The 27991-nt window shown below is 38.2% G+C and overlaps 2 protein-coding genes across 12 annotated transcripts in view; one reads left to right on the plus strand and one right to left on the minus strand.

Moving 5' to 3' along the window:
- The window catches only part of PRLR (prolactin receptor), a 146573-nt gene extending 146327 nt beyond the window's left edge, over positions 1 to 246 (minus strand). For all 5 annotated transcript variants that reach the window (XM_032992286.2, XM_032992278.2, XM_032992274.2 and 2 more), the window contains exon 1: positions 202 to 246. The gene's annotated coding sequence lies outside the window, so the exon portion shown is untranslated. The remainder of the gene's footprint in view (positions 1 to 201) is intronic.
- Positions 247 to 317: 71 nt separating this feature from the next.
- The window catches only part of SPEF2 (sperm flagellar 2), a 68408-nt gene continuing 40734 nt past the window's right edge, over positions 318 to 27991 (plus strand). For all 7 annotated transcript variants that reach the window (XM_032992266.2, XM_032992268.2, XM_032992267.2 and 4 more), the window contains exons 1-10: positions 318 to 482; positions 1324 to 1426; positions 8598 to 8850; positions 10708 to 10878; positions 12963 to 13103; positions 14142 to 14221; positions 15102 to 15315; positions 21014 to 21202; positions 22371 to 22558; positions 24272 to 24440. In XM_032992266.2, coding sequence (XP_032848157.2) covers positions 425 to 482; positions 1324 to 1426; positions 8598 to 8850; positions 10708 to 10878; positions 12963 to 13103; positions 14142 to 14221; positions 15102 to 15315; positions 21014 to 21202; positions 22371 to 22558; positions 24272 to 24440 — 1566 coding nt within the window. In that variant the 5' untranslated portion in view covers positions 318 to 424. The remainder of the gene's footprint in view (positions 483 to 1323; positions 1427 to 8597; positions 8851 to 10707; positions 10879 to 12962; positions 13104 to 14141; positions 14222 to 15101; positions 15316 to 21013; positions 21203 to 22370; positions 22559 to 24271; positions 24441 to 27991) is intronic.

Genomic DNA, 27991 nt, shown 5'->3' on the forward strand with positions numbered 1-27991 from the left:
TCAGCCTCAGCCGGCGGGCAGCCCCGCGCCCGCCCGCCCGCTCAACGCCTAACGACCCCGCCGGAGCCAGGGGGTGTGGGGGGGGTGTGGGGGGGTGTGGGGGGGCTGAAGGGGGCGGTTGGGCCGCCCAACGGCCGGCCGCGCGTCCCTCCGCCGGCGGCCGCGGAGGCGGGCACGCGCACCACCTCGCAGCGCGCTCACCTTCCTCCTCGTCTCCCCGCCCCGGCCACACCCTCGGCCCCGCCCCTCCCTCGGGCGCATGCGCAGCCCCCGCGGTGCCGCGCGCGTGCCCGCGGTGGGGGTGGGGGGCTAGGCCGTGGCATCGGGAGGGGACGACTGCCCCACCCCATCCCCCAGCCGCGCATGCCCCGTCGCCGTGGCAACAGGACGCAGCGTCTGGCGGGCGGGAGGGCTGACGCCGGTCATGTCGGAGATTTTGTGCGAGTGGCTGAACGCGGAGGTGAAGCTATCCCGGAGCGTGGGTGAGCGGGGGTCCCGCTGCGTTGGGAGTGGGCAGGGGCTCGTGGGGGCAGCAGGCTGGCCGGTCAGCTCGGGGGGGTGCCGCAGGGTTAGGCCTTCCTGCCGCCGGGGGATTTGGGGGGGCCCCCGCCAGCCGACTCCCGCTGACCTGACGACCAACCCGCCCGCTTCCTCGAGTCCAGATACCTCCTCAGGTACGTTTTCCGTCTTCATGTGCAAGACAGTGATTTTCGAGGGGAAGTTAATTTTCCTGAAGGCGTGAGGAGCTCTCAGGAGATACATGCCTAGCATACAAGGCAAGTGTCAGGAGATACGTGCTCTCACGAGATATGAGGAGCTCAAGCTTCATCAGCTAATAAGGACTCCAGAGGATAAAAATATTTTAATATGCTTGCAGAACAGTGCTTTGTTTTGAATGGGAGGTGTTGTGCTGGCTTTGGAGAAGCATTTGTTCTGCAAGGAGGGAGCAACTTTCTGTGGAAGAAAAACACATTAGATCAACCTTTGTTTTTGTTTGCATTTTTTAATGGAAAAATTAGTAATCATCATATATAGATATTGCCACGATCTTAATGACAGTTATGACAATGTTTACTTGTTAACACTGATAATAAGAATTAAATGACTACCTAAAACTTATGTTGCAAAATAACTACACTGAAAGTAGATTTCTTTGTAACTTGAAAACTAGCTACTGCTAGATCAATATCCTAAAATTTCTCTGAATTATTTAATAAAGTTTGGGCTTTGTTATAAAAACAGTAATGAATTGTATTAAGATTAATATATGAATTCCTTTAATTATCTTCATTTCTTTAAAAAACAACAACAAAACAAACTTAGTTCCAGGATCGTTTTCAGAAGAATTTTCGACTGGCTACCTCCTAGGAGAACTTTTACACAAATACGGTCTTCAGGATGACTTTAATCAATTTTCACAGAGCAGGTCAGTATATATAGATAACATGCCTCGTACATAAATTAGACAAGATATTTATTTTTCAGTTAGGATTTCCTAATGCAAAGTGAGAAGGACATGTAGAACTTAACCAAGATTTGATACATATATCAGTAAGTCAAAATCTATTTGTATTTGACGCACAGATTAGCTTTGTACTTCCATAGAGATTGATCATACTACTTCAAGAAAATTATGCATTTTGACTGTAACTAAAATAGCAGCAGGTTAGGCCAGAAATTCAACAAACTCTTCAAGGATGTCTCTAAGGTTGGAAATACTGACACTGACCCCATGAGCTGTGTAGAGCTAGGAATCCAGAGGTGTGGTGTGGTGTTGACCATTACATCTTCTCTAGAATGTAAGTGGTGGAGATGCGTTTTGAGGATCTGAGTGAAGCCTTGGCAGATGATCCTATAAGAATTTCTAAGTTTACAAATAAGCTGGTATAGTATCCACGATGAAGAAGAACAGAAAAACATGAGGTTAAAAAATCTTGTGCAGATCTGTGAGCTGAGCCTTGATATGTTCGTGATGCAGTTCATGGTGTTCTTTGGCTTCAGCGTTGTTTTGGCAGACTTTGGTGCACATGTATATCAAGTGTGCCAGGCTATACATCCTCTTCCCGTTTCTCCTGAACCTCTTTTTTATGTTCTTTGCACTTCTATTTTATTTATACTCTTTCATATACAAGTCCTACCAACTTGTAGGAGAGCAGCTTGAGCACAGCTAACAAAGGCAGCCAACAGACACAGCAGTTTTGCACAGCAGTTCTTGGTCTCTGCTTCTAGGACTTAGAGATCTCAGGAATTTCTAGGATCATTACAGAACTGGTAACCTCGAGGAACTTTAGAGTGCCTGCTGCTGCTGGGAAAGGATAACCTCGGGAGGCTTTTACTTCTAGCAAGCTCTAGCAGCTTCTAACAAGTTCTGTCAACTCTTCCTGATAAAAGGGTGCTTTGAACTCTTATTTCCAGTTGAATTCTGATTAAAGAGATGCAATTAGTGAAGATGCATGTCAGTAGGTGCAAGAAGAGGTTATAAACTCTGCTGAGACAGTGTATGCGTGCTCAGCAAAGGTGTTGATGCATGACAGGGTGTGATACCCAGTACCTACTGCAGCAACTACTCAGGATGTCAGAGGCCTCAACTCAGATTGCTCCTCAGAGAAAGGAGGCAGTTCTCTATGTCTCAGGCTGTAGGGAATGCCCAGAGTCTTTGCTTACCCTTGGGCAGGCAGAGGTGATAGTTTTGCCTGCAGAGGTGTGTGCTCAGGGAACATCTGTGTCACCAAGTCAAGCTGCTGCAGAAGGACCTCAGTAGACTGTTCAGCATCACGCATGATGAAAAGGAGATTGAATCTTCTGTGAGATACTGCAGATACAGGAATCTGAACCGGCAGCTGTGCTGAGGGAGACACAGGCAGAGTCTGTGCTTGTTGGGTTGTGAAAAGATGACTGGCAGCTGGTGACTTCTGGCAAGAGAAGGAAGGTTCTTGCTCCACCTGCTGATCCACAGCTGCAGAACAGGTTCATTGCCTTAGTAGCAGGTCAGAGACTGGTGGCTCTGTGCAATAAAACATCTGAACTGGAGAAATCTGAACCACACAGGAGCACCAGGAGTAGAGGTGAGTGATAATAGTGGGAGACTTTCTCCTGAAGGAGATGGAGGTGCCCATCTGCTGACCTCATATGCTAGGCAGGGAGGTTTCCTGCTTGATGGGGGTTGGGTCAAGGACTGTGAAGGCTAGTCCAGCCCTTGCAGTGTTATCCCTGCTCCTTTTCTATGTGGGCACCAATGATACTGCCAGAGAGACCTGGAGCATATGAAGAATGACTCTGGAGGCAAAAGTCAAAGGCATGGGGGCCCATGTGACTTTTTCCTCAATTCTGCCAGTGAGATGGAAGGGCTTGATGAGGAGTGGATAGATTCTACTGGTGAACAAGTGATTGTGCACCTGCTGTCAACAGTAGGGATTTGTTTTTTTTGCAGTTGTGGGATCCTCTCTGAAGGTGGAAAACTGCTGGGAATGGATGGGACCCACCTGACCAAATTGGGCAACAGCAACTTTGCCAAGAGGCTGGCAAACTGGGTGAAGATACATTTAAACTAGGAATGAAGGCAGAAGGAGATGATTACTGTCAAAGAAGTGAAGAAGTGATGGCCTAGGTTGGCAAGCAAGAGGAGGGTGATGTGAATAAGAGGGGAAAAACAGTGCAGAAGGCTGCCCACCCCAAATGTATGTATGCAATTAAGGAAGTGCCGAGAAGACAGCATTATGGGAGAAGCATTCACACCTTTCCTGCTAAATCAACACAACTGGCTGCCTCTCTGTATATTAATGCATGCATCTTGGGGAACCGGAGGAATTGGAGGCCTATGTGCATTTGCAGGGCTACAGTGTCGTTGGAATTGCAGAGAGGTAGTGGGACAGCTCATACAACTGGAGTGCTGCCATGGCTGGATATAGGCTCTTTAGGATGGATGAGCTAGGAAGGTGAGGAGGAGGAGTTGTCCTTTATGCAAGAGCAGAGAAAATGCATGGAGCTCTGCCTTGGGATGGATGATGACCAGTTAATGTCTTACGGGTTAGGATTAGAGGAAAGACCAAACTGGGTGATGCTGTGATGACTGCCACAGATCACTTGAGCAGGAAGAAGTATATAGGGTTTTATTGAGACAGTTGGAAGAATTCTCATTTTCACAAACCTCAGTATGAATAAGAAACCTTAACCAAGTTGGTATCCACTGGAAGAGAAATACCACCAGGCAGAAGCAATCCAGGAGGCTACTGGAGTGCACTGATGATAGCTTCCTGAGAAATGTGATTGAGGAGCTGAAGAGGGGAGATATTCTGCTAAACCTTGTATGTACACACAGAGGAGGTTAGGTGCAGCATGGACTGAAGTGACCATGAGATGGTGGAGTTCATGGTTTTGAGAAGAGTGAACAAGTTAAATAGTGGCATCACAACCCTAGACTTTAGGAAAGCAGACTTTGGCTTGTTTAGAGATCTGCTTGGAAGAAGACTATGTAAAATGTTCCTGGAGAGAAGATGGGTCCAAGGCAGCAGGTTTGTTTTTTTTTTTTTAATGATCTTTTTTTCTTCCAAGGTTCATCTCCTTCATTTCAATGTGACTAAAACTGAACAAAGGCAGCGGGAGGCATGAATGGAAGAATAAGATGCTACTGACAAAACTGAAACGTAGAAAGGAAGAATACAAGATGTGGAACTAGGATCAGGTGATCCAAGAGTTGCACAGACACTGTCTATGAGTATATATCGATAGCTTTAGGAAAGCCAACGCCCATTAGGAGTCAAAACTGGTGAGGGACATGGAAGGCAACCAGAAGGGCTTTTACTGGTATGTCACAGCAAAAGGAAGGCTAGAGAATATATGAGCCTACTGCTGACCAGGCATAGGACCCAGTAAAAAAAAAAAAAAAATCAGTGCTTACATTGAGGAAAACACTGTGCAAGCTCCCACATTTTTTAGCATGCTTTCCAGTGCTCTAAAATCAATTTTTATCGACCTCAGACACTTTGTTGTGACATCATTTGTACCCATGTGGAAGAGCGGGAGTGGGTAGTAGTCTGAAGTTTGTACTAAGCTCTTTAGTCTTGTGGCGATATCTCTAATTCAGCCCCCAGGGAGGCAGCAAGCTTCCCTGAAAAGAGGATCTGGTCTGCAGACAGGTGCTTCTTTTCTACAGTGGAGGAAATCACTGATTACTGTAACTCTCTGTTGTTTCTTCTTGGTGCTGGTCTTAATCAGGTTTTATTCTGATGGATTGGTCTCTCTGGCCTTGGCTAGACTGCTTGTGCAGATTCCTCCTCTACCTCATCACGTGCTTTGTCCACTGTACCCAAAGCCTCGTACATATTCTGTAAGGGTATCTGAGAGGATAAGGAGGAGTTTCCCTTACAACTCCATGCTGTAACATTATTCCACCCCTCCTTATGCCTTGTGACGCTGCCTTCCTCCTCACACAAAATAGATGCAGTACCTGCCTCTGTAATGGCCACACTGAGTTCTGGCTTCTGTGCATCATAGATGGTAGAGTACAGCTCCATTGATCAATCTCTCTGAGTCTCAAATACTACTCAGTCTGCAATGCAAAAGACTGAGGTACTTAATGCACCCTATGTCTTGGTCTACTCTATTGGTAAAATTTGCACTGAGAAATGCCAAGCCCCTGTGACTATCAGAAAAGTCTGCATCAAGAAAGATTTACCCATTCTGGAAGAGGATCGGCTTACACAAAACATAACATAAACTGGAAATACACAAGTCCATGGGACCTGATGGCATATACCCACAAACACCAAGGGACCTGGCCAATGCCATTCCTAGGCCACTCTCAATAGTCTTTGAAAAGTTCTGGTGATTGGGAAAGGTTCCCAGGACTAGAAGAATGCAACTGCCACTCCTGTCTTCAAGGAAGGCAAGAAGGGGGAATTGGAGATGTACAAGCTAGGCAGCCTCACCTCAGTCCCAAGGGACTGATGGAGCAAATAAGCATGGAAAACATTTCCAAGTCCATTAAGGACAAGAAGGTGATTTGGAGTTGTCAGCATGGATTTACAAAGGGGAATTCATGCCCGACTAACCTGACAACCTTCTAGAATGAGGTGGCGGGCTCAGTGGTTGAGAGAAGATCAGCATATGCTGTTTACATTGTCTTTTGCCACCGTCTTCCTTAACGCTCTCACAGACAAAGTGATGAAGTACGGACTAGATAAGTAGGCAGTGAGGCGGACTGAAAACTGGCTGAACTGCCAGGCTCAAGGGGCTGTGATCAGCAGCGTGAAGTGCAGCTGATGGCCAGTGATCAGCGATGTAGCCCAAGCACTGATTCCGAGACCAATACTGTTTAACATCGTCATTAGTGACCTGCATGACGAGACAAAGCATACCCTCAACAAGTTTGCAGATGATATAAAACTGGAAGGAGTGGTTGATGCACCAGGTGGTTGTGCTGCCCTTCAGTGGAACCTTGATGGGCAGGAGAAAAGGGCTGGCAGGAATCTCATGAAGTTCAGCAATGGGAAATGCTTCTGGTGAGGAAAATCCCGTGCCTCCAGTACCAGCTGAGGGCCAACTGTCTTGAAAGCAGCTCTGCAGAGAAGGCCCTGGAGGAGAACAAGCTGACCATGAGCCAGCAACGTGCCCTTGCAGCAAAGGACAACAGCGTCACGGATCACATTCAAAAGATATGGCACTGGTGAGACCACATCTGCAGTGCAGTGTCCACTCTGGGACTCCCCAGTGCAAGACAGACATGGATATATTGGACCAGGCCCAGAGAAAAGCCCTGACAGTTCCTAAGTTCTGGGAGTATCTGGTGTATGAGAGGGAAGAGGACTGTATGTGATGTTCTTTACTACAGTACTCCTTGAGTTTGTAAAGATAATTTGATGTTTTCATCTTTCTTTGTTATTTTTTTTTCTAATAATTACTGACATTGATCTTTTGAGAATATTGAGAATTGAGGCATTTTTTTCTTAATTCCAAGATATTTCTTCTGCATATTATATCAAATATTACTGTGTAATAGTGGTTGTATTGCCCTGGAATCCTGCAAGAATGTCTGCCTGCCTAATCTTACTTAATGTCTGTAAAGTAATACTTTTAAAGTTTAGAGTTTGCTGTTAAAGAAAAGCATTATTATTCACGGATCATTTGGTAAGCTGGTGTCACTTCAGTATGGTCTAGCATAGCTCAAGGCAAGATCATATCTGTTGGGGTGGTCGTGGGAGAAATATAGATTCCTTTTTTAGTGTAGGCAACTGTAATCTAGAAGGCACTAACAGAAAAGAATGTAGGGTCATTTTGACTAAATAGAAGTCTACTTACCCGTATTAGCTACTTATGTTGCACAGTTTTTTGATATATAAGCAAGGGAATAATAACTGAGAAAGTGATACTACTCTTTTAAAACAAATACTACTGGAAAACATTTTCAAGTTTGGCTGTCCATATTTGAAAAATAAAATATTGTAGTTTTCCCTTAACTCTTACAATGATCTTGAAATAAGATTTATGAAAGTTTTATATTATGAGGCAAGATTAAGAAGTTTCATCTGGTCTGATTACAGAACAAAAAGTTAAGAGGTGATATCACTACAGCTTTCTAATGCATGTGAAGAGATTTATGACAACAGGGCTTACCTTAACCTTGACTCAATGATAGGAAAATGTTCAATAGTTGTAAGCTGCAGTTATATATAATTGTTTAAGAAATAAGTCATAGACTATTGGAGTGAGAATAATGAGCTCCTGGACTCTTTCATCTAGGAGTAAGTTGAATACTGTTTTACCAGAAGGTCTTATGTTAAAACTGGACATTTTTGTAGAATTATACTGTAGCCCTTCTGACCTTGAAAGCTTGTTGGTTCATGTGGATGAGCTATTTTGAACTCAAGTGATAGAGCAGTATAGAAAGCATGATATTCTGACTCCAGTTGAATATACAGATTTGTTGGATGAAATTTGATGTTTGAATTGTGATGCAGTGATAATTTATTCTTATTGGGTTTTGGCCTGTATATCTATTGATCTTGAGTACTAACAGAGAAGAATCTACATATCAAAAGGAACATTAATCTGCAATCAACTATTTCAGTTTTGAACGTAAATTGCTCGCTGAGACAATAGTCTTTGTTTTTAACATTACTCCAACCCATATGACAATTTCTTTTTATTGGAGAAGACATATGACGAAGTGTTGTGAGGGTAAATACATTATATAGACTTTCAAAATAATTTCCTATTTTTTGGCTGGTTAGAGCTCAAGTGTATTGGTATAGTTAATACAGAAATGTCATTCTAACTCTGTACTTTTTGTGGATGGTATACAATTAGCTGCAATTGAGGGTGAGCTTTTGCTGTCAGATGTGCTTTGTGTGTGCATGTCTCAAGATTTATGATGTGTTCTCTTTTTTTCTAAAAGCTATGCCTAATAGACCAATGCAGTTACATGTACTGCAGTACTGCCAAAGTGTATATCACATTACTTTAAGGAAGTCATCAGTGTTTTTTTTCCGCTCCTGTCTTCGTATGAGATAAATGTCACTACCATGCTTATTGCAGCAAGTTGGAATTGAAAGCAAGTTTGTGTTCTGATTGTTGTTTTCTTGTTGTTTTTAATCATATAGGGCTGCAAATGCAAAACTTAACAATTTTTTTCGCCTTGAGCCCACACTTCACCTCCTTGGTGTACAATTTAATGAGAATGTGGCCCAAGACATCATGGCAGGACAGCATGGGGCTGCAACAAAGCTTTTATATGAATTGTATATTGCTTTAGAAAAAAAGAAAAAGGCAAAGCTCACTGGAGTAGCCATGGAAGCAATGAGACCTGCAGCAACTGCAAAACTTAAGTCTATTGAGAGCGCTTTGTATCGAGAGGTAACTAACTATGCCTATTTTGTATAAATATATAGGAAAAAAGGTAGCATATTTACACGTGCTTCTCAACCATGTTTCATGCTTCCGCTCCCCGCTTTTTAGATCTCCCACTCAAAACCCAATACTTAACATGGAAAAGAAGCAGTCCTTTGCTATGTCTTGTATGTAGACAGTGGGATTACGTGGTTTTTCTGTGACTCATGAGGATATTGATCATATTTGTTATGTGTTCCTTTATTTTGTATGATTCTGTGTTACCTGCTCTGTTTTTAAGCTTTCTCCAGACTTAAAATACATATAGCAACAATGGCTAGTAGTTGTTCAGCAGCTGCCATCTTACTCATGATCAGTACAGATTGCAGACTTCATTGTGGACTAAGGTATCAATTTAGACTAATTTCCCCTCCAGGAAGCCTGTTTATAACTGTGGTGATCTTCGTGCTACAGTGGTTTGGTTCGTTTTGTTGCAGGTCTCTCCACATATTTATACTACACTCTAGCCTGCAATAACCATGTGCTCAGTAATACAAAGAGGAAAAAAACAAAGCAGAAAGAAGAGTATTTAAGAGGAAGTCAGTATTCATGTAGTAGATTCTGTTAAGGACATTCTTCTTGTCATCAACAATAATGTTCAGGATGTGCAGACTGTAATTTGTTAGCAGGATGAGCAATCTTTAAGAAGCTATATATCATGAATCAAATTCATCTGGGTGAAATTTCACATATTTTTCTGGCACACTTCCTCAAGAACAGTTTACAAGCAGTAAGTTTACCAACAAGTGCGACAAGTACCAGACAGTCAAAAAATCCCTTCACCTATAGAGGGATAGCATAAAAAATATAAAGCAATGGAGAGTAGCTCCTGTCAATGGATATATTTAGAGTGGCATTTCAATAAGACAATCTTTGAGGTTGGAAGGGACCTCTGGAGGCCACTTTAATCCAGCCCCCTCCCCTTCTCTAAGCATAGTCAGCTAGAGCAGGTTGCTCAGTGACCTTGTTCAGTTGGGTTTTGAATATCTCCAAAGATGGAGACTTCACAGCCTATCTGGGCAAATTGTTTATTACCCTTTCAGTATTTTTTTTTCCTTATGTTTAAGTTGAATTTTCTGTATTTCCGTTTGAATAGAATAGAATGTAGTTCCAGTTGGAAGGGACCTACAATGGTGATCTAGTCCAACTGCCTGGCCACTTTAGAATAGAATAGAATAGAATAGAATAGAATAGAATAGAATAGAATACAATACAATACAATACAATACAATACAATACAATACAATACAATACAATATTTCACTTGGAAGGGACCTACAACAATCATCTAGTCCAACTGCCTGACCACTTCAGGGCAGACCAAAAGTTAAAGCACGCCATTTTGGGCACTGTCCCAATGCCTCTTAAACACTGACAGGCCTGGGGCACCAACCACCTCTAGGAAGCCTGTGCCAGTGTTTGACCACCCTCTCGGTAAAGAAACGCTTCCTGATGTCCAGTCTGAGCCTCCCCTGGCGCTGCTTTGAGCCATCCCCATGTGTCCTGTCACTGGGTACCAGGGAGAAGAGCTCAGCACCTCCCTCTCCATGACCCCTCCTCAGAAAGCTGTAGGGAGTAGTGAGGTCACCCCTCAGCCTCCTTTCCTCCAAACTAAACAAATTTTGGCATTGTTCATATTCAATATTCATATTCTTTTCAATGGAGCTTGTCCCGCTTTTCTGAAAAATATTAAACTATGTTTAGATGCTGTTCTATGTACATTGACATAGGAAAACACAGTTTGAAATGACTATTGCAACATTATCATATTTAGATACGTTTCTTACTGTTTCTGACTCTTCATTGCTTGATGTTTAATTTTAGCGTTTGAAAACTCTAACACCACGTCAGATTGATTTGCAACTACAGCAGATTTCAGAGCATTTTGAAATAAAATCTAAGGAAATAGAAGATAAAATAGCTCGTATACATATTGCAGAACAACAGGAAGTTCAGAAGTTCCAAGAGGAACACAGAGCCCAAGATATTGAAAAGGTGACTAATTACTTTTTATAGACTTCCAGAGAAGTTCTTTCTTAACGTCATGTACACAATGAGTTAGTTAAAGCCAGTGTGAATGCTTGTTAATTCTGTGCTACATAGACATGTTTATACAAAACCAAAAAAAATGAGTACACATGGCAATCATTAATATGTAGATACAAAGTAAATATACTGTTATAAGACCCTTAAAAATCAATATTTTAAAATCACTTAATATTGAATTGAGTATTTGCATATTGTCATGTATGGAAAATATTTACAGACTTGAAGTGTAAATTTCACAGCTGTATGTGTTTAAGGTGCCCTTGTGAAAGAGGTTTGTGACATTCTTCAGTTGTGAAGAAAAGATGAAGCTTTGTTTGAAAGCAGGAAAAAGACATGGGGAAGGGGACCTATAGTGTGTATGGCCTCAAAGCATCTTGTGGCTCTGTGTAGCTGTTCTGATAAAGTAAAAATGAGGAACTAATTTCTTAACATATGGGAACACTCATCCAAAGTACAGCCTGTAGTCTATATAGAGGAACTGGCCACCTATCCAAAGGGTGTTAAACCACAATGAAAATGAAGTTGGCTAATTTGAGAACCATTTTGTATAGCTAAGTAAAGGGAGGGAGTCTTACTGTGGCTATTAGGTGTTCTATTGCCATTGCATAAGCAAGAATGAAGAAAGATATCCCTTCACATATTTAGAAAATACAAGCAATAACTAAAATATTAAAAATAAAACTTTTACAGAAAAATTATTAATATCTTATTTGAGATACTACGTATTTAATTTTTAACTATCTTTGTCTCTTTGTAAAAAAACTATTTTTCCACTCAATTCCACCTTTAACTGCATGTATCTGTAGTTCACTTCTAACTAGTATAATTTAAATGTTTGTTACTTCTTGATCATCTGAGACTTATTGTTCAGCAGTAATGTTGCATAATGGTATTCTCAGTTTCTGTACCAGGAAACTGGTATTCTCAGTTTCTGCACTGAATTATGACCTGAAACACGTTCCATGCTAGAGCTAGAATTTAATACAAGACCTGAAATGCCTCTTAGGCACTGAGCACAAACTGTTGTTTTGTTTTATTTTTTTTTTTTTTTACATTGCGCCACACTATTTGTTAATGCAGATATAGCATAAATAGATGTACCATTTTCTGATAATGGTAGTTAAAAAACATAGTCATCCTCAAATATTGAGAACATATGCTAGTATATTGCTAAGCTGTCAAACTATTCAGAATGTAAAATGATGCTCTAATTTAAAATGCATTTTATGATATCTTGATATAAAGATGGTGGTTTATGAGTACAGTGCCTGAGAATATTCTTAAGACAAGGATTAATTGTGGATAAAAGATAAAAACAAAAAAAAAAGAAAGAAGGAAAGGAAGGAAAGGAAGGAAAGGAAGGAAAGGAAGGAAGGAAGGAAGGAAGGAAGGAAGGAAGGAAGGAAGGAAGGAAGGAAGGAAGGAAGGAAGGAAGGAAGGAAGGAAGGAAGGAAGGAAGGAAGGAAGGAAGGAAGGAAGGAAGGAAGGAAGGAAGGAAGGAAGGAAGGAAGGAAGGAAGGAAGGAAGGAAGGAAGGAAGGAAGGAAGGAAGGAAGGAAGGAAGGAAGGAAGGAAGGAAGGAAGGAAGGAAGGAAGGAAGAAAGGAAGGAAGGAAAAGGAAGGAAGGAAGGAAGGAAGGAAGGAAAAGGAAGGAAGGAAGGAAGGAAGGAAGGAAGGAAGGAAAAGAAAGGAAGGAAGGAAGGAAGGAAGGAAGGAAGGAAGGAAGGAAGGAAGGAAGGAAGGAAGGAAGGAAGGAAGGAAGGAAGGAAGGAAGGAAGGAAGGAAGGAAGGAAGGAAAAGAAAGGAAGGAAGGAAGGAAGGAAAAGAAAGGAAGGAAGGAAAAGAAAGAAAGAAAGAAAAGTAATTTGTTCAAGCCTGGAGTCTGATAAGCTCTTCTACCTTCTTCCTGGAAAACTTTTTTTCTTATGGCATAATTACATTTCCTTTATAGATATATAGGTAGTGTATTAGGGCCATATGGTGTATTTTGTTTCGACTCAAGTGTCTGAACACAAGATGTTGAATATTCAGCATTGCACAGGAAGAAGGAGACAAAAAGAAATAATGGCCAGGATTCAAGCAGCTGTTATACAGATTCCAAAACTACCACCAAGCCACACCATAAAAGGTATCGAAGCCAAAAAATTATTAAAGAAGAGAAGAGAAGCAGAGGTAACTATCATCTCTATTCTTTTAATGTTAATTATACGAACTTGCAAAACGATTCCTGGAAGCAGTTACACTTACAAATACTGTACTTACACCATCCAAAAGCTACTGATATAACTGCTAAAATGATATAGTAGACGCAACCAGTGAAAATTAGGCTATGTATTATTATGATTATGATTCTGCATTTGTTAATTAGTAAAAATTTGCTTTTATGTAAGAAAATTCTCACTGAATAAATACTATAGTTAGGTACTAATTTAATTGCCGACAGCATTTTAGCTTCTGGTCTACTGAGTAGAATATGTGAAATAAAAGTATTGATGTTTCCTTCTCATTTGTGCATGAAGTTTTACACCATAATTTATGAACTCTTCTGTAACACACTATAAAACTGTCTGCTCTATCAAAAATGTTAGTAACAACTAAAATTGACAATAGACTTAAATCAAACCAAGAGATGATGGCAATACAGCAATAAAAGAAATAACTCAGTATTATGTAGTGCTGAAGAGTACTTCAATTGTAATTATACAGTTCATGGATTGTATTGTCATCAGGCATGCAATTATTACCATTTTTTACAACTGTGGAATTGTGATATGCATTTAAATCTAGAGTGTAGGAACGTAGCTGCTTAAGTAGCTATCAGGGATAAATTCAAGCTACTAAATCTAAAGCAGATCATAGCCCAGAATATCTGATTTCAGATCCCTAAATGGTGGGAATTATATAATCTGCTGGAGTCCTACGTAAGATCAGAATTATTCTGCAGAATTAACAGCTGCAAAATCTTACGATTTTCTGGCTGGTAGACATAGGAAAAAAAGAAGAGGGGAGGGGAAAGGAGATGAAAGGTAGAAGGAGGAAATAGTCTTGCCTTTTTTTCTCGATCTAGCTGACTTAAAATATTCTCAGCGTAAATATTTCTGTTGTACTAACATGACATAAAAATATTGCCCTAATACTTAGTCTGTTGAACCTTTCTTATGATGCTTTGTGAAGAGAAGAGAGACATTAAAATTTGTGTTATTTCTTCAGAACACATACAAGGAGATTAAAAAGTTTGAGAAGTCTATGGCGGGAAATGCCTCTGCAGTACACAGACAAGTCACTGGCAGGTAATATTTGGATATTGGATTGTTGAGATTAGACAGAATCCAACCTCAGGTGCCTACTATCTATGTAGACAGCTACTTGAGGAAAATGTAATGGCTTGTTTAGTTTAAGCTGTGACTGTCCTTTGAGTGATTGTCCCACGAGCACTGTGAATATTGCAGCTCCAGCACTGTTACAGTGTTTTTACCTTACCTTTAGTTGTAGTAGGGATGACTCAAGCTTCTTTCTCTCCATTTTACCATATATGCTGCAACAAAGGACACAAACTGCATCTCTGTTCATTTCAGTCATTGAGTGTGTAAGGTCAGTTGGACTTGCAAGAGAGATGAGAATTGTTGTGGATATACATGCATGGTAACAAATTTCAAAGAAAACAGAAGTAGCATTTCTCCCTAGACTTACCTGTATGTTGATTTATTTGTGAATAATTTTCAGTAATAATCATTCTGTCACCTTTAGTGATATTTATACCATACTCAGAAGAGGTGGCACTCATGCACACTGCTGTGGATACTTCTGGTTATAAACAACCTGTCATTAATAACTCTGCAAAACTGCACTCCAAATGTATGGATATATTAAAGCGTAACTCATCTTTCTTTGATATTCTGAGCCATTCTACTTTCCTGTTTCTGCAGAATTTGACTTCTCATTAGTAAATAAACTAATTGTCAGTTGGCTCAAGTCAGTGCTGAACCCTCCTCTGGACTTAGTGGTCATTGTGGGGCACAAACACATCAAGATGTAGCCACAGTGTTCACAGAGTGCTGTTGTGCATTTGTCAGACTTGCACATAACTATACAGGGATCTGTATGAAAACACCTCTAAGAGCCATAATTTCTATCAAGACTGATCTTTTTCTTTTTAATCTTTTTAATTAGCGATATACAAGAATCATTAGAAACACAGAAGCTGCAAGAAACTGCTCTAGAAACTACAGCACAAACAACAACCGAGCTGTTAAATATTTATTCAGATGAGTATATAAGGAAAATTCAAAAACGCTTAGAGGAAGATAAGTTTGCTAGAGAACAACGAGAAAAGAGACGACGAAAAATGCTAATGGAACAGTTAATAGCACATGAAGCTGAAGAGGTGAGGAAGTGTATGCTGAAGTGTGTAACCCATGCACAATTAGTAATCTAAAAACTTTGCTTACAAATGTAAAAGAACAGCATTTTTGGAGGATTGAATAAAATTTGGAGGGGATAAAGGGAGATATATACGCTTATCTGAAAATAACTTTTATGCCAACCATTGTCTTTCATTGGAAAATACGGAAAGTTGTCCATTCTTTCTCACCACCTTTATGTCATACTTCATCCTTATAAATCATAAAGAATCAAATGAAGGCAGCAGAGCTAAAGTTATTAAAATTCAGTTGAAGGACCTGCCTTCTATTGTTGCCCCCTGTACCCCAAAGTTGAACTTTAAATTACCAAAACTTGTACTAGTTCTGAAGAAGATGCTTATTAAAAAACAACAAATATGGCATTCTTTGGTTGAAAACCTGTATTTACAAATGTGTCATGTAAATTTTTCGATCTGGACTGGATGAATTCTGAAATGGTTGTGCTGGGTGATGTGAAGAAGCAAAACAGTTATTTTGCAGATCAGAGATTTGATTTTTTTAATGTGTCTCTGGAGGATGTCAGTGTTGTGTCTAAAGTGGATGTTGCAGGTTATTCCCTTTGTATCCTGTCCCATAAAACATACGGTTTTTCAGATTCCTCCTCAGACACTCCTCACTGAAAGAGCAGCTCTTAGATTACTCACTTACAGATCTTCTCTTTTGTAATAATTGTATCAGAACAGAATCTTGTATCTCACCAGGTTTCTGTGATTTCTGGTTGTCTTTTATCTTAGTATTGCACTATGAGTCCTTAGTTTAGATCATATGTGTTGAACCCAGTATAGCCGAGCCTGTCTCCACTGCTGTTGCATAATAATGGCACTTCGGATGTGTGGCATCTCTGAAAAGAATGAAATCACATTTATTTATGTGTTTATTGGCATGTAATGTCTGGAGATGTTTTTGGAGTTGTTAAGAAAAAAATTAAATTTGTTGAGGTAGGCATCTAGAAATTAGATGACTTCTCATTATCTATCCCAGATCTATATTTTATGAAAAACAGCTATAGTGGCTTAGACCAAGAATCCATGTATCCTGTCTCCAAGTTCTTATTCAAAGAGATTCTGTATCATGTTCTTGTTGATATGCATAGGCCACGAAGAAGTTCTGCAACCCAGTTGTCTAAAATCACCGTAGTCCCCAAACTTGCTCTTTACCTTCTGTTAGCTGTTGCAGCCCCAGCACAAACCCAGCATCCTGGACTAGTGCTTCTGATAGCCAAGGCTATCACCTGATTGCCATGTGGCCAGCAGCAATCACTGGGACATTTGGTCGATACATCAGCTCTAAGTCAGCAAAGCCAGCTAGTGCTGTTGAGGACATCAGACAGGTGGTCCACCTGTGGTTGTAGTATGAACCTGGTCAGTTTGAGATGGAGGAATTGTTGCAATGTGCTGCCAATCAGACTGGCTCCAGTGAGGCCAGTGTTGATATAGGAACAACAGAAGTCACAGACTGCAGAAATTAGAAGGAAAGACAAGTGAGCAGTTGACTGGAACAGTAGTCTGACCAGATCAGAGGATCTATTTAGTGGTAATTTGGTTTTAAATTATCAGAGGAAGAGGCGTCTGGTTGGAATTCTGTGAGATTGCAGAAATTAGATATTGCTTGATTTAAGAGAAGTATGAAGCAAACTGAGATTATTTTCTTTAAAAAATAAATAAGTATACAAAGTAGTTGAAAATTACTTTCTCCCTCTATCAGACTTTGAACTAGAAAGGATTTGTAGACAGCAATTTTAACTTGTAGACATTAGGGTCAGATTTTTACCTACACTGCATAAACCTTGAACACAGGGCACGAGATCATTTAGAGTTAAATGAATTTCATACCTTCAGAGTGCTTTACTGTGTTTCATGTCCATATGCATAAACCTCTACTAAAAAGATTGTTCAAATTTTTGAATTTTGACACACTACAAGTTGGAGCCTGGGAGAAAAAGTACTTTACAATTACATGACATTCCTCAATGTAGAGCACAGGGTGATGCCAGTCAGGTTTTCAGAGGCAGGAGTTGAAAGTACTTGATGGTAACATGGCTTCATCCCAATTGTATCTTTGATCTCCACCATTTCAACAAAGTATTTGTTCTAAGCACTCATATTTATATGCTCCATTCAGCTTTTATCTCTGAATTTTAAAAATTATCAGGAAGAAGTTACCATCAGCAATAAATTGGGAACATGAAAATGGGAGGATAAATTAATTGTTACTAGATTATTGCTTGTCCACCAAATAGATTTATCTATGCTAAGCTATAAGTTTTGGCCATGAATTTTATGATGTCACAACAGCACAGAATTGTTTCCTTTGCATGTAAATTAAACAAGGAAATAACAAAATGGAAAAAACATGATATAGTAATTATGTATAAACAACATGAAACATAAACACATTGATGTTTGGCCACTGGATGCCACTGTTGTCTTGAATAGGTGAACTGGAAAAAAGTGTGTATTATGCTTTCTTGGATGTAATTTTTCAAATTATTACTATGGAGTGAGCCTAGAGGAGGCCACGAAGATGATGAGAGGGCTGGAGCAGCTCCCCTATGAGGACAGGCTGAGGGAGTTGGTGTTCAGCCGGGAAAGGAGAAGGTGCCAGGGAGACCTTATAGCGGCCTTCCAGTGCTTAAATGGGGCTACAGGAAAGGTGGGGAGGGACTCTTTATCAGGGAATGTAGTAATAGGACAAGGGGTAATGGCTTTAAACTGAAAGAGGGTAGATTTAGATTAGACAGAAGGAAGAAATTCTTTAGTGTGAGGGTGGTGAGGCCCTGGCACAGGGTGCCCAGAGCAGCTGTGGCTGCCCCCTCCCTGGAAGGGTTCATGGCCAGGCTGGACGGGGCTTTGAGCAACCTGGGCTGGGGGAAGGTGTCCCTGCCCATGGCAGGGGGGTTGGAACTAGGTGGTCTTTAAGGTCCCTTCCAACCCAAACCGTTCTATAATTCTGTGTTCTTTTTACGATATTTATGACTTCTTCAGACACTTCACAGACCTCTGTGCAAAATTGATGTAAAATATTAGGTCAGAAAATGATACTACCATTTTAACTCATAGTATGCCCAGAATTCAAATCTTTTCAACCTTAGGTTTTAGTACTTTGTCCATTCCCGTTTATATGAAAGGTGGATACCAACACTTCACTCCCTTATCCAGTAAGCACCCTTTTTGAAATTATGAGTTTGATGTTCTGAATCCTGATTTAACCATTGTGTAGCTCTGTGTTAATTGCCTTTTCATATATTCTTGTTCCTCAGAAATTTCCTGCTGGCTCTATTTAGGCTTACTCAGCATGTCAAAATATTTAATCATGTAGAATACCAAAGCTCTCTACCCTTCGATTAAGAAAGAAAAGGTCTCTTTTGGCTGCTCTGAAGTGTTCTAAAGGAGAATCTTTCTGTTTCCTTTATAAAGAGCACATTTACCTAGATGAGGTGCTTCTATATCTCACTGGGCCAACTACTTGCACTGTACAGTTGATGGTTTGAGTATGACAAATGACCACTCTGTTAGGGTGGCTCCTTCAGTCCCTTGTGAATTAGGATTTAAAGATCCATTTTCCTCTGGTGAAATACTTATTGCTGTACTAATCCATGGCTGAGGATAAGGAATTGCAACTAAAGAAAACAATGAAGGATATTTAGTTGTAATAGGAAGCAAAGTCTGTGCATCCCCTACTCTTTGAAATCTTAATGAAATACTAGGTCTAAGGAAGCAGTGGATAGAACTGAGGCAGTGAAGGACATCATGTCTCCTTTTACTGCCTTGACTTCATGAATGTAAGAGACAAATAGACAGAATAACTCTTCGGTAGGCACTGCTATTGGAAAATTTTATCACCTGTGCTATATCAAATGACACATAGAATGAATACAAAAATATAAAGTGCATATAAAGTTGTTACTATTACTTTGTTTTCCATTTCAGTTGCATGCATGATGATAATTCTTTGAATAGAAAAATCGTGTACAAACAGTACACTGCAAATAGAGTGGCACCAAAATGCATTCAAAATCAGATTCTTGTTTTGTCTTAGGCTTTGTAGAGAGGTAATATTGTGTGCTGGTGAAGCACTCTGGGATTAAAACCTGAGATGACTGCATCTTTGCCGTTAGAACAGTCATGCAGTGTCACGAGATTCAGTGCTAGGAAAGGGGAGTGCAAACCTCACATTTTGGCAAAAATAAGCAAAATGCAGAGGGATTTTTGTATCAGTTTAATCTTTTCAAGTCACTAGCATGTAATAAGAATGTCCTTTATTCCCATCAGTTGTAAAGGAAAAGGAACTTAAAAATATGGGAAGAGTTTTGTTTGAAAAATACTGGCTTCTCTCTAACATCATCAATAAAGATCTTAATTAATTAGAAAGTTGTTGTTCTTAATATTGCAATTAAAATAGCCATGTTTTGCAGCTTTGTATTATAAATCTATTACAGATGTCCTGGTTGCATTGTGTAGCACAGATCTAGACTTCTTTGTGAAGTTGTTTCATAAATAGTATGATAAAATGTAATAAAGTTTGATTTTTTTATTTATAGGTGAATTTATGTAATGTGTCCTGCCTTCTCTGTCACAGACAGCTGATGGAAAATAAATCAGATTAAGACAAAATGGAAGTGGAACTTTATTTTCTTTTGCTTTTTGTATTACTACTAACTGCCTTACCTGTTCCTCTGTTCTTAGGAAAATTAATTTGAAATCTTCAGATCAGTTCCAAATTTAGGTCCTCAAATTTGAATACATATCATAGCAGTTCTTCTGCATCTGAAACAAATGTCCAGAGAACCAGAAATTTCCTCTAAAATTCTGCTGAAGGAGTGATATTTGATGGTGGGGCTTGAAAGGCAAGCTGATGCTTTTGTTTAGAACTCAGAGGTAGTTCTCAACTGTGAAAGTAGGGAAGCAAAACTTTAGATACCAAGAACAGTCTAGAGGAGTGTAGTAGTGAGAAGACACTATTATGTTCTGACAAGTACTTTGAAAAGTAGCAGTCCACAACCTTTAAAGTGTCTTGTGCACACTGACTGTGCTTCAAGCAGTGGTTCAGAATTATTTTCTTTTAGTACTAAATATGAGATTTTATTCATGTCCCAGTGGAAACACTGAAACTCTTACCTGGAAGTCTTGTATTTTCCTCTGTTCTTAATGGTTCCTGATACTTCCAGTCTTCTGAATGGAGGAGAACAGAGGACATAATTACCCAAATACCAATAAAGAAGGAAAAATTTCAAACGTATAGGAGAATAGATTGGATCAAGGATCCGGCAGAGTATGGCTGAGAATGGGGACTGGTGATGAGTGTGGATAAATTATTGATTTGAGAAAAGGGTATATCTTCACATACAGAAACAATTTGAAATATGCTGAGTTTCTTTGCACACAGGAAATTTCCAAGTTAAAATTGAGTTCATGTGAACAAATGTATTTTTACTGAATATCTCAGTTAAGACATATTTAGAATTCACTTCTATAGTTCTACAAAACTTACATAGTTTACAGAAATAGTACTCAGAAATAGATATGTATGTTATGGATTTATATATCAAATGAGAAGGTAAATGCTGTTATATGACTCCATATTTCTCATATGAGACACTTATGAGTTGTCTATGAAATAGTTTATAAGCTGTGCATAATACTATTACTTTCTATCTTTTAGGAGGCTTACCAGGAAGAGCAACTTATTTGCAGACTAATGAGACAATCTCAGCAGGAGCGGAGGATTGCTGTTCAACTCATGCATGTTCGACATGAAAAAGAAGTGTTAAGGCAAAACAGAATTTTCAGGGAAAAACAATATGAAGAAAGACGACTGAAAGAATTCCAGGAAGCTCTTGATAGAGAAGCGGTAAAAGATTATTTGGTCCCTGAATTGCTGCAGGATTGTTACAGTACCTTCCTGTTATAAAATGGAATTTGTATTGTCAAATTTTAGGACTAGAATTTAGGACTTTTCTAGGGGCAGGGTGATTTAATGATGAATATATTCTTTTATATGGGTTCAGAGTTACAGCTCAATTAATAAGGGATGAAGCCGAGCGACTTGAATTCTAATTTTGATCTTTTCTTCCAAACTGAGTATAACTTTGTAGGAAAACATCTCTGTATGCTGAGTGTAAGAGGCCCAGTCTTGCAGAGGCAAAATGACAGAATACAATGACATAAGATCTTGTTTCAAGACTCATGGTTTTAATTTCCTTTAGATGTAACCTGTTAACATCCATTTTCGACAAATGCTGAAGGAGTCTCACTCCTGAGTGCTAATTTCTACCTTGGAGCTTGGAGCTGATTATTAAATTAAAAGGACTCCTAATGCTGTGGCAAACGGCCAAGTGCTGTGCTCACAGTAGGCCATAAAGTGATGGTAGAAATCTTATTTTGCCCCTACCGAAAACAATTAGCAGCTCCAAATTCTTCAACACAGCTGGAGCCCTATGTAATCAGCAACTATAGCTATTGATTACATTTCTTTAAGTACCCTTTTGGCCAAAAGGAACACACTATCACAGGAACTACTGATAAGTTTCTACCATGACCAGAAATCTTTCTCAGATTGAAGAGCATCAATAATATCAAATTATTTGTGAGTTGGAATCTTGTAAATTAAATTACTTGGCATTTATTCTAAATGAGTATTCCATTGTGGGTTTCAGTGGAATTAAGCCTTTACCAGTGCATCTGCATAGTTCCTTAGGAAAAGCAGACAGCATCATTTCACGTTTCCCTGCCCTTTAAGCACTGAATATGTTTGTCATGAAAGAGGTAATGTATTTCTCCTTTATTTCATTATAGTTTAGCAGTTAGAAAGAAAACAAACTGGAATTTGTAGGATGAATACAAATTTTTAGATTTGTCTATGTGCTAATCTTCTTGTTCCCTATTCAACTCTGGTGAGAATCTAGCTCTTTTCATTTCTTGACTTAAATGAGCAAGTTAATTTTTGTTTCCAGGACTGTACACTTCTGCACTTTCATTTTCTTTGCAATCTCAAATCTACTCTTTAAAAAAACCTCCAGGCTCTTGCAAAACAAGAAAAAATTGATTATGAAGAACAAATTACCAAAGAAAGAGAACGTCATGAGAAAATTGCCATTGAAAGAGCTCAGGCACGCTATAAAAAGCATTTTTCTATATGTTCAGAAGTGATTGACCAAATCATTGATTTGTCCACAAAAGTAGGAGAATATCGTCTACTGACAAACAAGTGAGTATAGTAGCTGTTAGGCAAAAATAACAGCTGTTAGGAAGCTGTTAGGCTTAATTATTCAGACTGGTTTTAGCACCATAACATCTTATGTAGATTCTCAGATATCTTACAGGACAGCTCCAATTAATTTGTCTGGAATAATGATGATATTGCTTTCATGTGAAGATTCACTGATATGTAATACGGGGTGAACTAATGCTAAAGCCTTAGCATAATTTATTGAAAACTCAACTAACTTGAATCATTAGGAGAGCAAGATCAACTAATTCTACAGCTTGTGGAACTACTGATTGCCTGTTTTTATGAACAAATTCCTTAGCTTAAAAGTTAAAACCTGAGTGGTGCTCATCTCATTCTAGATTGCTCCACTAGCTATATGCTTCCTTGGTATAATACAAACAGAATTAATTTTCTAAGATATATCAACCTGCCTGGACTGTCCTAAGAGTAGCACCTCAGTCCAAAGTCTTCTGAGTTCTACATACTATGATTTCCTGTTCTGACATGCCCTAATTGCAGAGGGTTTCTGAGAAGGTCCTAAAAAAGCAGTAACGTTCAAGTGCCTGTGCTGTAGGTGTGTCTCCAAAACCACAAAGTGGGGTGTTTCTGTTCTTTCATTCAGTGATTATACTCTGGGGTAATGCTTACAGCATTGGAAAATATGCTAAAATCTTCACTATCTTTTAATGTAATTGTATGTTAAAATAATAAATCTGTAACATTATGGAATATGTATTACTAAGTTTTATGTAAATTATGTAAATTTAGGCCTAGTAAGTACATGATAAAATAGTCAGCCTAGACAGTGTTTAGTGGTGATTTGATGATTTCCTTGTCTGACACAGTTGTAGTTCCAGTGTAAGCTAGTGTCACATTTGCTTGTACTGAGTGGTGCACAATATGTACAGATATTTGAAATATCTTTCAAAAGTATGCATATCAAGGTTGTATCTGCATTTACTCTCACTATAGGTATTCTTTGTCTGTCCTTCCATGCACTTAATTGTGCACGATGTATACAACAGGTATTATTTTTGAATTATTTTTGAACAGCAAATGCAGAGTTTATTTAAAGCTATAACACTCAACTATCTACAATCATTACTAAAAAAAAAGAGAGTCCAAATTGATGTAATCTTAAGAAATAGTAGAAACTTTCATTTTGACCATTTGTTAAATTTATTTATTTAGCAGCCATAGAATTCTAATGTGACATATGTCAGCATCCTGTTTGCATTTAGTTTGCTACTATATGCAGTTTGTCTTCTTGTTTCATACGAATATTTTTCCTTTCTAAAAGAAAGAAAGGAAAAAATACCTGTAATTACTTATTTAGTTCTAAATTAACTTCAGCTTCCAGGGAAAAGTTCAATAGATTTTTGGTGAGAGGAAGCTTTACTCCACAAAAGGTAAGAATATTTTGGAGCAGGGAAAAATAGCTATAGCAAAACTGTTACTGCACAGATCTGCCCGCCAAATACTGTGTGATGACACATCTGTGAAAATACTGAAGCCTACGAGTACCTACAGCTGTCATACAAGCCCTTATAAAAAGCTATAATAGTTGCAGAAAGCATTATCAACTATATCTAGTTTAGCATATCCTTGTTTTATGATTGTGATTCTTGTAAGTCTGGGTCCACTATTCTCAAATATACAACCCCTTTAATTTTTATTTTGGAACTAATTTTTTTTTTTTTTTTTCTGCAGCAGAATTCCATTAAAACTGATGCTTGATTGGAAGGAATTTTTTTTTAATGGAAAACCATTGTATGAACAAGCCTCAATTCAACCTTTGCCAAATGAACTGAGCCCAGAACAGCTTGTAGAGCTGAATAAAATTAATCTGTTAGATGAAAAAGATTATGGTGAATACAAGGTACATCAAACAGATATGACATAATGAAAGATAATACACCTTGATTTTCATAATCATAAAGATTTTGTTGTGATGTTTCAATTTGTTCTTTTACTAGTTTCTAATATCAGATTTTGACATGCATTTTATTTTCATTGTCTGGGGTTCTATATGAAATATATGGCTATATTTTATGTTAGTAGCACTAGATCAATTTTAAAACATTATTTGAATTTTATTCTTGAATAGAACATTGATCATATTTCTCTCCTGAGTTCATAGGACCAACATGTTACTTACAATGAAGTTAATTTTTAGTTAATTGGAATTTGAAAGTGTGGTTGATGCTACCACATTTGAAAATGTAACAGAGAGTATCCAGCAATAGCAAGTAAAATGAAATACTGTATCTGTTGCAAAACCTGGTAGTCTTAATTTCAGCAATTTTGAGTGAAAGCTTTCTAACAAGATTTATTGGCTTGAGTGATCCATTTATTTTAAGACAGTAATGTTTGTGAAAATTACTAAAAATGGCTGACATTTTTGTTAACCTCCTGTTAGAATATAAGTATTTTTCAAGGTGCTTTTCTTCAACTTTACAATACATTAATGTAATTTCACAAGTGAAAGACGAAGGATGAATGTTTCCCTGTTAAAATGTAATGTACAACTTTTTGCAAATTATAATTATGCTTTTCTTTGGAAAAAAAAAATCCCCCTACATATTTAATGTTTTCAAATAATCTGTTTAACTAGAATATGGCAAAATCATGGCAAATAACCTGTCATTGACTTGTTGGGTAATTGTAACTACAATATATGTGTGCTTTTATCCACATCCCGAACCAATTGGTACAGTTTCTTTTGCAATGAGTATAAATGTTTGTTACAAGTTTCTCTGATGAATGTCTGACAGCTCAATTTACTTTGTTTTCAATCTTAATATGTTTTTCTGATTTGTCTATTTATAAGGTCCTTGTTTAGACCATATCAACTCATATAATGAATTTCATGATCAATTTCTTTAGGTGAAAAAAAAATACATATACAAGACAGCAGGGAGGACATGCAGGAAGCAGTTAGTAGGGAGAACTAATGAAAATTAAGTTTTTCATTCGTATTTTTGTTTATACTACAAAGTAGTCTTCTCTAGTCTTCAGTAATCTTCTCTAGATGTAAGGGCACTGAATGTTGCAAACATTCAATGACACATTTAAAGCCTCCTTCTCACTACCAGCCTGTTTCAAATGCACATTCACATAATTAATTTTTTTCCCGATGTTAGTATTATGCCTCTCTGAATCAGTATTCATCAAAAGCTGATATCATATGACGTGTAAAATTGTTGGCACCATTTCATACTTATGTCTTCTAAAAACCTAAGTGAATACCTAATATCTTCGAAGTATTGCTTCTAGATAAAAGTGTATTGGCAGGGCATTCTAACAAAGTTTATGCTGATTTTCTTAACTCTTGAGAAAAAAGTGAGCATGGGCATTTTAGCATATCTCAAGAATACTAAGTTTACATTAGGAATACTGACTAAAAGTGTCAAATATATTTGATAAAATACAAGAACAAAATACAGTGCTATCAGTCCATTGCACATTCCACATTATATTGAGCTTGAAAATATTTGGAAACTGCCACATGATCAGTTGTGGCCTATCACTTAATAAATTAATGGAATCACCCAAAAAAAAAGCATAATAGTAGGCACTGCTCAAGATATCAAATAATTTCCAGCTTCAATCAAAAGTGTTGACTAGGAGTTATATAACTGTCACCTGGATACTTGAAAACTTGTTTCTGACAGGTAAGCTACTTTAGCTCAAGGCAGGTACAGTCTAGCAATCTTCTGGTTAAAAGGGTAAGAAATCTGAAAGGTGAGTACTTTGAATGGGGAGCCCATTCCATTTGGAACTAATTTTTCCTATAGGCCTGATAGAATTCTAAATAACTGATCCATCTCTGCTTACATGTTTAAGGAAGACTTGTTCATATAGGAGAAGGAATTGCGTTTTTTAAGCGTGTCTTTTCAATTACATCTTAAGAAGTATGCTTTTTGAGATATGAGAGGAGATATTGCAAAACTCAAAAAGTTTTTTCTTGTTTGTTTTTACTGATTAAAACAAGGTGGTATTTATATTTAGAGAGGTAATAAGTTACATTATGTTATTCTGTCTAATGCACATATTTTCAAAGTCAACACTGATAAAGTTTTGTTGGCAGAATGTATGCTGTGGCAATATATCATTCATGATAGTAAGTTCAGGAAAAGATTGCATATCTTATCTGGAATGTGAATTCAAACATTATCTTTCAGCAGAACTTCGAAACTAGTTGCTTCTGTTGATGGTGAATAAATATTTAAGTTATAGAATGATACAATTGTTTAGCTTGAAAGGGATGTGGAGGTCATTTAGTTCAACCTCTTTGCTCAAAGCAGGGCCAACTTCTGAGTCAGGTAAGGTTGTCCAGCGCCTTGTCTGGTGAACTTTCAAGTATTTCCAAGGATAGAGATTTTACAGACTCTCTGTGCAACCTGTTACTGTGCTTAACTAGTCTCATTGTGAACATTTTTTTCTTCATTTTTTTTTTTCCTAGTTGGAATTGCTCTTGCTGAAACATTTGGTTTTGCCTCTCAATCCTTTATTGTGCACCCCAGATGAGGTGACAAGCTAGAATCTAATTGGGAATATTATTAGTCAGCATATCTTCCAAACAACTGTTTAGTAGCCTGCACCGAAATAATAATTAATACAGGACTAGTATGACCCTACGTATTAAAATGTTCACTTTTAGCTTCTCATAGCATAAGCTGCACATCAGGACTTTCCTAGTGTTATAAGATCCAATACTGATAGGGTATATATTAGAGTGGCAAAAGCACAATTCTGTGTACAATTCTTTTGACTACATCCTTCCATTCCCATCTTTCTTCCAATGTGATTGCTGGTAAGAGTATCTTTACTAGCAAAACTTCATTAAACTGTATGCTGGTAACTCATATCACTGATAAATTTATATTGGTCTCTGAGTAGATGAACTGGAAATTTCTACTCAGTAATTCCTTCCCTTAAAATTGTTTGAATTATATGGTGGTTTGTTTGGTTTGGGTTTGTTTAGGATTGTCTGGTTTGGGTTTTATTTTTCTGTCTGTTGAATGTGTGTTAGGCAAATATATATATTTTAAATTATTGCCCATAAAAATTTTTAAATATTTATATGTGATACTGGGCAATAATGTTGCCCACTTTTTAGAATGCTGAATATTAGGATACTGGGATTTTATTCCAAAAATCTACCACTGATTGATTCTGTGGAATTAGTGAAATGATTTTTCATGTTTATGGAATTAAAAAAAAGGATTCTAGGAATCTGTGAAAATGGTTGTAGGAGTACTTGTCTCTCTTGTCTAGGTATTAGTGAAAATCAATAACTGCTTAATGATTAGGACATAATTATAGCTTTTAACAAGGGTCTATTATAAAAAATACTTTATTATGTAGTACTATTCAGATTTGGTTATTGTATGTATTGTGTTTGAATATAAATACATATATCTAGAA

This window comes from Tyto alba, unplaced genomic scaffold (genome assembly GCF_018691265.1).
Source record: "Tyto alba isolate M040663 unplaced genomic scaffold, T.alba_DEE_v4.0 Super-Scaffold_42, whole genome shotgun sequence".
Lineage (NCBI taxonomy): Eukaryota > Metazoa > Chordata > Aves > Strigiformes > Tytonidae > Tyto > Tyto alba.